Source organism: Chrysemys picta, chromosome 6 (assembly GCF_011386835.1).
Source record: "Chrysemys picta bellii isolate R12L10 chromosome 6, ASM1138683v2, whole genome shotgun sequence".
In the NCBI taxonomy this organism is placed as follows: Eukaryota; Metazoa; Chordata; order Testudines; family Emydidae; genus Chrysemys; species Chrysemys picta.
This window is the reverse complement of record NC_088796.1, coordinates 110,596,920-110,609,425: the sequence shown is the minus strand read 5'-3', so window position 1 is coordinate 110,609,425 and position 12,506 is coordinate 110,596,920. Positions and strand designations below refer to the sequence as shown.

Below are 12,506 nucleotides of genomic sequence, written 5' to 3'. Positions count from 1 at the left end.
AGAAACAAAATTTTTGTTAAAGGGATTTAAAAATAAAGTTGTCCCTGAGCCTCAATTCTAGCATCACCACTGCAGGGTTATAAATAATTATTTGTTTCTTGGTGGATGGGATGGTGCAGAGTTTTTTTGTAAAGAGGCTTGGGTATATGTACGTAATTCACTTATTTAGAATTCCTCAGTTATTTTCTTTTATCGTGAATACATGCAAATAATATAGAATTTCTTTTTAGCTAAATTTGCAGAAATACAGGCTTTGCAACTATGATTCATTTGTGTATTTGAATACAAAAAAATCAAGAAATGCAAAATAGTCCCCACAGTACCATTAACTTCTCCACTAATGATCAAGTTTCACGTTTCAGTCTGAACAATAAGAATGCTGCCTGTATGCAATGTGGCCAAGTTGGCAGTACAATGGAAACAAGTTTTACATTTCTTGATTTCAAATATGCAACCTGAGCACTGCATTACTATCGGTAGGAATCTGGTAGTTAGAGCCCAGTACAGAAGTATTTCTGGATTCTATTTCCAGTTGTGCCCAGTCTCATTTCAGTTTGAGAGATGCACTTAACTCCCTGTCTACTTCACAGGAGTGTCAGATGCTTAATACTTGTAAAACCACTAGAAAGCCCCAAAAATTCAAGTGGTGGAATATACTGAGCTTGGATTTTTCCAAAGACTCCTTGAAGCAATGACCAAGTTTGGAAAGTTTCAGCACAAAGGGACAATCTGAAAAAAACAGAGTAAATAGAGTTGAAATACACCTTTTCATTAGGGCTGTAAAGTGATTTAAAAATTAATCGCACTGTAAACAACACTAGAATACCATTTATTTAAATATTTTGGATGTTTTCTACATTTTCAAATGTATTGATTTCAATTATAACACAAAATACAAAGTGTACCCTGCTCACTTTATATTTATTTTTGATTACAAATATATGCTGAAATAAACAAAAATAGTATATTTCAATTCATCTAATACAAGTACTGTAGTGCAATCTTTTTATCATGAAAGTTGAACTTACAAATGTAGAATTATGGACAAAAAAACCCTGCATTCTAAAACAAAACAATGTAAAACTTTAGAGCCTAGAAGTCCAATCAGTCCTACTTCTTGTTCAGCCAATGGCTAAGAGAAACACGTTTGTTTACATTTGCAGAAGACTGGTTATGCTCGTTAACTATCCAAAGCAGTGCGGACCGACGCATGTTCATTTTTATCATTGAGTCAAATGCCACCAGCAGAAAGTTGATTTTCTTTTTTGGTGGTTCAGCTTCTATAGTTTCTGCATCAGTGTGTTGCTCTTTTAAGACTTCTGAAAGCATGAGCCACACCTCATCCTTCTCAGATTTTGTAACCTGCAGATTCTTAAATTTCTAAAGATAGCTATAGCACTCGACCCAAGGTTTAACATTGGTATCTTCTTTGCATTGTGTCAAATTTGCAGTGAAAGCGCTTTTAAAACAAACGTGCTGGGTCATCATCCAAGACTGCTATAACATGAAATATATGGCAGAATGCAGGTAAAAAAGAGCAGGAGACAAACAGTTCTCCCCCACGCAGTTCAGTCATACATTTAATTAACGCATTATTTTTTTAATGAGCGTCATCAGCATGGAATCCAGTATCAAAGGGGTAGCCGGGTTAGTCTGGCTACATGCATCCGAAGAAGTGGGTATTCACCCATGAAAGCTCATGCTCCTATATGTCTGTTAGTCTATAAGGTGCCACAGGACTCTTTGCTGCATCAGCATGGAAGCGTCTCCTCTGGAATGATACCCAAAGCATGAAGAGGCATACGAATCTTTAGCGCATCTGGCATGTAAATATCTTGCGACGCCAGCTACGACAGTGCCATGTGAAGGGCCTGTTCTCACTTTCAGAGGATGTAATTAAGAAGTAGGCTGCATTATCTACTGTAAATGTAAACAAATGTGTTTCTCTTAGTGATTGGCTGAACAAGTAGGACGGAGTGGACTCATAGGTTCTAAAGTTTTATATTGTTTTGTTTTTGAGTGCAGTTATGTAACAAACTACATTTGTAAATTGCACTTTCATGATAAAGAGGTTCCACTACAGTACTTGTATGAGGTGAACTGAAAAATACTATATCATTTTTACAGTGCAACCATTTGTAATAAAAAATATAAAGTGAGCACTGTACACTTTGTATTCTTTGTTGTAATTGAAATTGATATTTGAAAATGTAGAAAAACCTCAAAAATAATGTAATTTTCCATTGGTATTCTGTTTAACAGTGCGATTAATCACAATTATTTTTTTAAACCACAATTAATATTTGAGTTAATCGTGTGAGTTAACTGTGATTAATCATCTACGGTAACCTGATAATTATAACCACTGCACTTTCATTGCACTAAGATGTACAATAGTGACTTCAAAATGTAAATTCAGCTTTTGTCACTTCACATCCCCATGGAATATATTATGGAGTTACCATTTTAGACAAGTTGAAATATTTGTAAAGGAAGACAGTATCTATTGATAACCTAATCTATGTATATTGGCACTATAATAGCAAAGAAATCTAGGTTCAATTTGCAGGAATCTATCCTCTATCTTGAACTAACCCTATCCACACTGGACATTTCTACAGTTGAGAAAGCCATCCTTAAAAACAAGCTAGTATTTGCAAATATGGATAACTATCTATTTTCCTATTCTAGACATGGCTAGAGAGAACAGCTTATACTAGTTTGCAGGAAATAATAATGTAGAGAATAGGGTGCTTCACCCATTGAGAATAATTGGTCTCCATGGCTTAATTCCATATAATTAGCACATGTCTACCTGGTTGTAGTTCTACTCATGAACTGGAGTGACTCCAACATTTCTGTTTCTACAATTGACTACTGTACAATTGAATACAAAATTATAAAATGCCAGGAGCTCTGATTCAGCAGGAGGGGTGAGAATTATAAGTAGCCTTTTTCCTATTAAAGATTAACTAACAACATTTCCAGAATACAGTTTCTGGGGATCTTTTCATCATCAACAGAATACCATAGCCCAATATTTTGTGGAAAAACAGGCCTCTCCCTAACTACAATGGAAATTCAATTGTGAAGAGAGCTCAGCTCTTTCGTAGATCTGCACCCAGAAGTCCAAAGCCAGGAAGTGATCTCGCTTTCAGGTAATGGCAGCAAAACTTGATGTATATTTTTTTCCATTTTAAAAATCATCACTACAGTGGTTAGAGAAGCTAACAATGCATTGATAAGTAGAGTGGCAGAAGTGCTTCTGGGATGTGTCAAACAACTAAACATCTGTGCACAAAAAGCAGCAGCCCCAAATTCAGAGGGCAGATGCAAGATTAAAAACTGATGGGGATTCTGCATGCTTCCATTTTAAGAATAATCCCTGTGCCTACTGAAGTCGCACCTAGTTTGGCCTCACGGGTTTGAATACTTTGGGGTACATCTTTGGACACTACTCAGACTAGGGAATCTATGGAGACATTTCAGAGCAAGAGCAGACCAACTTGTAAAAGGGATAGTGGGTAAAAGCTGAGGTCTAAGATATAGGATGGAGACCCTTTAGTAGATCTAGTGTCTATTGTAAGAGACACATTTTCAAGTGAAGGTTATTTTTAGTTCTGCTATTGTTTAGTTTTTCATTGTTTCATGTTGAGGTGAAACTATAGGTGCTGTAATTGAGCTAATCACACCTTCCAGTGAAAAAATCTGGAAAAAAAATTTGCACCTCAAAAGTATTGTTGATATGAATGTCACATTGTAAAGGGACTAAGATTAAAAAAAACAACAACACCTTTCCTTTCCCTACCCCCCAATCTTTAACTGTAATGTTTCATTTGCCAGATACAGGTAATTATATGTATGGCCCTCTGTAACATGATTTCATAGAGGGCACTGAAATTGTGAAAATACTCCCAAACACTGAACTTTTTTTTTTTTTTAAGGAAGCTTTCAAGGAGGGAATGAATTTTATCAGTAACCTGAGTCAATTTTAGTCAGTGTCATTCCAGCCTTGCAATTGACTATTTGTACAGGTCATTCTGTGCAAATGCCATGAAACTCAATACTTTGCCATTTTGTCATTAATTTTCTTTAAAAAAATTACACAAGGCCCTAATTATATGGCTCCCATCACCATAGTACCCAAACAATAGTTCAGGTTGCAACTCTTCAGCACCTACATAAAAGCTTGATTTTAATTTATTTAAGGGATATACTATTGTGTCTTTTCATTATGAAAGACCTGAGGAGAGGACCAGGGGACAGAAAGAAGGCACTTTTATTACTGGGAGATGGGCACAGAAGTTGAATAAATTACTTTGATATTTTTTTTGGTAGTATCTCAAACAGATTTGACAGCAGCTTTCACTTCTTGTAGGATCTACATCTCTTCTGGCATCTTTGACAACTCAATACCAAAAGAAAAATTAGACTGGGAAAAGCCAGACCCCCCAAAAAGCCATTCTTCAAACTCTAGTAGACTTTATTGGAATATAAGCATTGACAGGTAAAAAAACAAAAATACCACAGTTTATTATTAAACAATTACCTCCACCACAGTCAGTGGTAACAGATTAGGTACATTAATAACAATCTACTTCCTGTGCTTATACAAAATGTAAACAATTACTGTAGCAGTTAATATTTAATGGTTACTGTCATATGAAATACCTGGAATAAAAATTATTCAGCTTTCCTTACAACCTTGAAAAATTCTATGTTATTATTTAAAGTCCTTAGCGCACAAAGAGGAGGTCATCACTCTGAACAGAAGACAAAAGGTGCTGAATCAAGGCAACTGTAACATTAACTGCTTTCGATACGGAGGTACTGAATCAACTCAGTTTGCTTCCACCTACTATAGTGATTGTATTTACATTTTAACTGAGCAGCAGTTCAATTAACAGTATGGAGATTACAAAAATATACATAGTATATAAATCCCCTTATCGGGTGCAGGGAAAAAACGCTGTCATGGCGAACTGAAATGCAGTGGTAAGGCATGAATCCAGCCACCTGGAAATAAAGGGGTAAGACCTAGGAGGATGCTCTCTTCTGTTCAGAAAAGGGAGATTCATAGACTTCCATTGGTGGGCAGGTACAAACCAGATGCTGATCTCCATAGATGTCATCGATTCGAGCAATTGTGGGCCAAAATTTGCTTTCAGGCTTCACAAATGGCTAAATACAGAAAACGTGTTTAGAATTGGTGAGATACCATTCATTAGCTCAACGTCTACCCAGGATGCACTAGCATCATTTAGGTATCCAAACATAAGATCAAAGGTCTGCCCGCACCTTTGAAAGACTCCAGAGTGCCCTATAAGCTTGCATTCCTCATCTCAAAAGGGCCTCATATGACTGTAAAGCAAACAACTTCCCCCTCCCCATCAGTCAGCATCTTGCCAGAATCTAAACCGAGTTCTTTGCGATGGAGTCTGTGTAGTGCCTAATTCCATAGAACTCTGATCTTTTATTAGGGATCCTAGCAGTACTGTAACACAGAAAACCTTGCACAGAAGGAATGGAACTGAGGGGATTCCTACCTAGCTTCTCTCAGGGGCACGGGTGGGGTGTTAGAAAGCCAGGGTAAGGTAGGTAGAGAGCATGTTTTGCAGAATGCTGAAGTAAAACAGTACTTATCTCCCTGTTTAGTGAAAGGAAAATAGTACACTTGCTATAGCTCATATCTAAACCATTAAATGAAAGTATGTAAATAGGATAAATATGAATTAGATTAGTTGGGCTTACTAAAATATTCTCCATGTCTAGGCTCGAGATATTGCCAGACTAACAACCAACCAAGAACAGCTACAAACTAATGAACATTGGTAATTAAGAGATACTAAGATTAAATAGCTACTTACTAGTGGGAAAGCTGCTACTTCTCTGGAATAAGGACGATCCCAGTTAGGGGACGTAATGCAAGTCACAGTGTGTGGCGACATCTACAACAGCATAAAAGCTAGTTAAAACATGCAGGAGAACTGGATTCAGTGAAACATTTCAGTCTACCAACCCCCACAAATCCATATATTGCTGATACAACATCTTCAATAGTTCAGATTAGTGCTGAGAAGATACAGCATGTTTAATCAACAAACGAAAGACGGATTTAAAAAAAGGAAATGGACTGAAGTAATTCAGAATATCCATATATAATTTTTTTTCCAGCTTTACTATAGAGTTTACATTACTTCAGAGATGAAAATAAAATAGGAAACTGGTTATAGTTGTGGCCATGAATTTTTGTTTCTTCTGCCTTGCTAGATTTCTGAATACAAGAACAGTAGCAGTAATCAGATTCTTCTCCACTCCATAACTTTGGTATTTGGCAGCTGTATTCCTCATTCCCATTACAGTACAAGTTCCAACCCATTTAACTTTGGGGGAGGAGGAGGAGGAGGAGAGGGGGCGAGAGAGACTTCAAGCTACACCGAGTCTTCTTCAGATCTAAGAGCTCGGTGCAGCTCAAAAGCTTCTCTTTCACCAACCAAAGTTGATCCATAGGGGATATTACCTTCTCTCATCTCCTGGAACCAATGTGGTTACAACCCCAATACAAAGAAAAAATAAGTCAGGTATTTAAAAGCCCAGTGCAACGTTAGAGAAGGTGCAGTCAACTTGAAACACAGAATGAGTTTTCAAAGATGAGTTACAGGTAGTTTTGAGTACTATATGTGCTCAAGTGCCTCTTCCAATTTTTATGATCAAGTTTTGGGGTTGGTTGCCTCCTCTGAATAAGTGAGTGTCATTCACCCATTACTATGTAAAAGACCAAGAAAATACAAACATGAAAAACTAAAATAATATAAACACGGTTCACAAACTTTTCAGAATTTTTTCTCCAGTCTATAAGATAGTCACCATAGACAGGACTTCTGACTAGGTCAAGTCTAAAAGATTTCAGGGAAAAGCATTTAAGTTGATGGAACCCTTTAAATGCACCAAAGATCTGTGAAATTTAGACCAATATTCACTCAGATTTGCACATCAATGAACGTTTTATTCCTTCACTGTTTCATATTCTCATTTGCATACAATAAGTTTCCTACAGTACTGAAAATTTTCACAATTTTTGGTAGCACTACAAATAAGATGACTTCAAACAGCAGCAATGGAGACAGTGGCGTTGTGAAGTTGGTCTGCATGTCAGCTCACCTTTAATGGGTTAACCCTGGAGTCCATTCTGCCTTCCTCTATTTCAGCAATTTCTTGACGAATGTTGATCATTGCATCACAAAATCTGTCCAGCTCTGCTTTGTCTTCAGATTCTGTTGGTTCAACCATAAGGGTCCCTGCCACTGGCCAGGACATCGTTGGAGCATGGAAGCCTGAATAAAAAGGAATCCTATCACTGATTACAGAGTACTTGTAAACCAGTAAGAGTAAGAGTATTAACCAGCAATTGCTGTGTTTGGTTTTCATAAAAGCTGAAAAAGAGAGTTCTTAATTACAGTTGCTTTACACAGACCTTCACTCGTTAGTGTCAACAGACTAAAAAACTTACAGCTGGGCAACATATATGACAGAATGTTAAAATCTCAAAGCACACTAGTCTCAGTCCAAAAGGAAAACCACCAATTTCATAGTATTGTCTACAGTACATAGAAAGCCAGAAGTCTTCTGACTACATGAGATGTGAAAGCCTGAATCCTTGGCCTTCTTTTTGGTCTGGTGTTCAAAGCAAATAATTTCTTCCCCAAAGCAATATTTCTGGCTTCTTCCCTTCACATCCATCCTTGCAGTCAGTCAGTCACTTTTTCACCCTCTCTTATGACAGGCTGTCAGACAGATTATGAAAGCTGAGAATGGTGCAGACCTTCTGTTCCCTGTAAGCTGCGCAGTTGGGGGCTGCCGAGGAGAGATTCAAGTGTGCCATAGTGTCCAGGTGTTTCCCCCCCTCAAACAGCTGCTGCTGGGACCCTCCTGCTGGCTATGTGGGGGGAGGGAGGAGGGTGCTGATGTCAAGGTGTCTCCTTCCCCCCAGCCCCTGTACTCCATCTCCACAAACAAGGGTAGAGGGGATGGCTCAGGACTCACACCAGCTCTCAACAAGCCTTCAGGTGAATGTGTGCCTTAAAGAGACAGCACACAGTCTCAGAGACTTCCCCAACAGCCAAAACACACACACACACACTACCTCCCAACACTTGTTGTTACTTCTTGGTACTTCCTGCAATGTACATATATTCTCTGTAATTTTATTCTTTCAAAGTGCTGTTATTTTAGTTTTTTGACTGGTCTGTGCATTTCATAATTTTTATCTCGCTCTTACACTTAATTCTTTGAGTAGTGAGTTCTAAAATGCCTAACTTGTCCTGGCTAGAGTAATTATCCCTATTGGTAACTTTTTAAAAATATATATTATACAGTAAAAGCAGTTTTATCCAGCATGTGGGGGAATGGGGGTGCCGGTAAGTGAAAAATGCCCGTTAACTAAGAAGGAGAGTGTTTGGGTGTGTGGCTGAGGGGGCAGGGGGGGTGGGGCGCAGGCTCTGGGAGGCAGTTTGGGTGCAGGAGGCGGCTTGGGGCAGCGGGCTGGGGCACAGGAGAGGGTGTGGGATCCAGGGTGGCGCTCACCTCGGGCAGCTCCCCACAGTTTTTGTCCCAGCTGCTCCTAGGTGGAGGCACGGCAGACTGCTCTGTGCTCTGCCTCCGCCACCCCCGCAACTCCCATTGGCCGCGGTTCCAATGGGAGCTGCAGAGCTAGCGCTCAGGGTGGGGCAGGGGGGCAGCATGCGGAGCCACCTTGTGGGGACCCGCCTGAGCTGAGCGCCCCCTGGATCCTGCACCCCAACCTGCTGCCCCGAGGCCCCTCCCACATCCACACTCCCTCCCTGAGCCTGTGCCCTGCACCCTCTCCTTCCCCCCCCAACCCTCTGCCGGCCCCACATCAACCAGACCATAAACTGGAAGATCAGAAATGCCAGTTCATAGAGCTTTATCTGGCACTTCACCAACCAGGAAACAGCTTTTACAGTATCTAGGTTTTCTGTTTCTACTGGTGGTGCACATTCGCACATTACCTTGGAACACTTAACAAAATGTATTCCGCACATTGGGTGGAAAAAAATAGAGGGAACATTGGTGCAGATGTGGGGCACCAAGTGAAAGGAAGATAGCACCACTGTGGGAGGGATTGGGTGAGGTAAAAGGAGTAGGCTAGTAACTGTCCGATTGTCACTATTTTTAAGTAAGCCAGGTCTATAAGCCATCTTGGAAGACGCTCAACTGGAACTTCTACCAACCAGATGGATCCACATCATAAATACTGAAGCCATTACCTATCTATTTTCAAATGGTGTGATGTGCCCTTTCCCGGACAGAAGCAGATCACTACAGCGAGCAGGAAGGATTTTTTTCCTGGTACCAAACAGTTAAAACTGATTTTAGGATTAGTTATTTTATTGAAAGCAACAAAGAGTCCTTTGGCACCTTATAGACTAACAAACGTATTGGAGCATAAACTTTCATGGGTGAATACCCACTTCATCAGACCTTTTGTCGCTTTTTACAGATCCAGACTAACATGGATTTTTTTTAGAATTTTTGTTATTTTACTGAGAATCTCTTACAGGATGGCATTTTAGTGACAGCTGCCCATGTTAACTTAGGAACATATCAGTTGCTATAAAGGATCAGACCAGTGATAGTGGTCTATGTAGTCCAGTATCTTGTCTGACAGTAGCCAGTTGTGGATGCTTCAGGAAGGTGCAAGAAATTGCATAATGGCTAATTAAGGAATACTTTGCCCACAGTGGAAGTTTCTTCCTAACCTCCATCAGTGGCTGACCTGTGCCATGAAGCATAAGAAAAGTTTAAGGATTTAAACTATTTAACATAACTATAGATGCTCTCATTTTCCATACAGAGGTTTAACCTTGTTTGAATCCCACAAAGTTCTTGAACTAAGCCAGATCCTCAGATCCTGTCTGCATGTGCCCTGCACAGCCCAGGAGGGGGTTGCAAAGTTAACAATAAGCCCCTTTTGCTCTTGCCTGGTGCAACAAAGAACAGCATCTGTGCTAGATGCCCATAGCTCCAAGGCAGCATTCCAGCAGCTGGAGATTGTCCAAAAACAGTCAATATAAGGGGATAAGAAGGTGGTGGTATAGGAGCCACTATGTTGCTACAGAACACTAGAGGACTAGAATCTTAATGTAGCCCTTGAAGGTAGGTTTAAGAAATTTTAGTCTTTACTGCTGTAAATGCCATGTCCTTTTAGGACTCTCTCACCATAGTCCTGAAGCCTCTTTGCAACATCCACAGCTTCAACATTTGCTGTTTTCTTGAAGGGTCTGGCGTCCAAAATAAATTCATGAGCTACATAACCTGTAAGTGAACAAAGGTTACATACTGATCTCACTTGTTGAAGAACAGAGCAGAACTGCACATTGGCCTCAATTTTAATACCACATTTCTGTTCCTGTGGCTTTATGGAGTACGCATCTCAAGGATGTCCAAGGACTGTCCAGTTGGAGACTGCAGTTTCACAAGTGCACATTTAAGAGACTATGTGAACTACAAGTGTATTTGAATATTTATTTGCCCTTCCCTTGCCTCTCCATCGCCACACTTTTAAATGATTACTTTTAAAAACAAATTTCCTTGGTACACTTACAGAAACAACACTTTGTGTTGGAGCGCATTAGATTTAGCAAGAGAAGAATCAGACAAATGCTCAAAGCAGCTCCTCTTATATGTGAGCATATCCTCCCAAGGTATATTCTTATTATGTACATGCCTTTCCTCCTGTACAATTTACGTTAAGTACATTTTCAGGCCTGTCCAATAATGAAGCAGGATTGTACTGCCACATGATTAGTGTTTGGCTCATAAGCTCCCCAGATCAGCAGGTCCTGAGAAAGGAGCATGCTCATATTCTGAAAGAAAACAGTAGCTCATTTTTTTTGAATGACCAATATTGAGAGTTGCTAATGGGCTGAGGAAGAAGCCTGTATTCAGCCTTGCCAGAAAAGCAGGATTATTAATATCTCAGGCCCTTGGGTGAGTAACAAGGGAAAGATCATGGATTCTCCAGAGGAAAATACTTTCTTCCAGGCTTTTTGTGCAAGTGTGACCCGAGACCCCCAACTACATTGCCACCACCATTCCAGAAAAATAGGGTTACTCTTGAATAGAAGATTGAACATTTCACTTCGGAATCTTTCAAAAACTTGAGATTTAGCTTTGTATTTCTGTGAACTACATTTTTAAAATACCGTCAGCAGCTTTACTCGCTTTAAAGTAAAGTATTTACATAGCTACAGCGTATATGGAATGCATTTTGGACATTTTAATGCCATTCAATTGAAACAGGGAAGAGGCAGTCACAAAAATAAGATCTTTCTTCTACTGACTTGAAACTTGCAATCTGATATATTTTCACAATTTCTGCCCTGCCTTAAGGGGAAAAAAGAGTGGGTAGGCAATAGCTGAACCATTCCCCAAAGAGGTTACATTTCATAACAAAAGTGTCAGGGAACTGAAACAGATCTGGATTAGTCTCCTAAACCAGCCATGCATCACCACAGACCTTTTTTAGGGTGGTAATAGTGGGTATTGAACAAGAAATCATTTAAAATTCTCTTTGCTTACTGTGCTGCATATTATATTGAATTACTACAGTCTCACCTCAATGACTTCCTATTTTTAACAGTTTTTTTTCCCCACTATTTAAATTAAAATAAGACTTACTTGCCAATCTGAGGAGAAGTCTCTGGTTCAAAGACAGGCAAAAGACTCATTTACAACTTTTAACATTGTTGCAACTAATTACCAAAAGTGCACTTTTCACCTCTACCAATACCTTAGCTTCATTTTGGCTCCTGTCTAGGATTAGCACTAACTAGTTATTTTCCTGTGTATGCACTGTTTTTCAATATGTGCTGGGACTGAAAACCCTCACATCAGTTTAAAGTAAACACCGCATCTACAATCCAAAGTGCTATAGGAGATGCTGGGAGAAACCAGAATGTCAGGAGACAAAGTAAGCTCAATACTTGCCTCTTGCCCCTCTGAAAAGGACTTTGTAGTGTTTCTCTAGTCTTTTTGCCATGTAGTTAGCATTTAATATAGCAATCTCGGAAGCGTGTTTAAGACCCTTTCCACCCATCATCTGAAAAGAGCAAAAACACTATAGAATACAGGTCTGAAACAACCTCTTACCCGTAAACAAGGAACATAGTCTCATAGCTTAACATGTCAGTTCATAAACTCACTGACACACACGGCATTTCCTGTTTCACCTACCCCTCTTTTGGAAGGGCTGAATCCAAGACTCACTAAAAGCTCGGATGCTCCTCAATGATTAGCGTGAGCAGCTCTAGCACCACACTCGGATGATATTTAGTTTTCTTTCACATTAAATTGACAAAAAAACAAACTGGGCACGTTCCTTCATATGAAGGAATTTTGGTAGACAAATAAGGATTTGTTTTCTGTTTAGCAAACAGGCTAATTCACAAAACAAGGAACTTTCCACAGCCCTTAAATAGCTTTAA

General features: G+C 39.5%; 1 protein-coding gene across 5 annotated transcripts in view; it reads right to left on the bottom strand.

Annotated features, from left to right (window-relative positions):
- Nucleotides 1-4,465: 4,465 nt before the first annotated feature.
- GLDC (glycine decarboxylase) overlaps nucleotides 4,466-12,506 on the bottom strand; it is a 100,141-nt gene continuing 92,100 nt past the window's right edge. For all 5 annotated transcript variants that reach the window (XM_065550538.1, XM_008169320.2, XM_065550539.1 and 2 more), the window contains 5 exons: nucleotides 12,010-12,121; nucleotides 10,240-10,335; nucleotides 7,162-7,334; nucleotides 5,868-5,948; nucleotides 4,466-5,181 (listed from right to left, as the gene is read on the bottom strand). In XM_065550538.1, coding sequence (XP_065406610.1) covers nucleotides 5,038-5,181; nucleotides 5,868-5,948; nucleotides 7,162-7,334; nucleotides 10,240-10,335; nucleotides 12,010-12,121 — 606 coding nt within the window. In that variant the 3' untranslated portion in view covers nucleotides 4,466-5,037. The remainder of the gene's footprint in view (nucleotides 5,182-5,867; nucleotides 5,949-7,161; nucleotides 7,335-10,239; nucleotides 10,336-12,009; nucleotides 12,122-12,506) is intronic.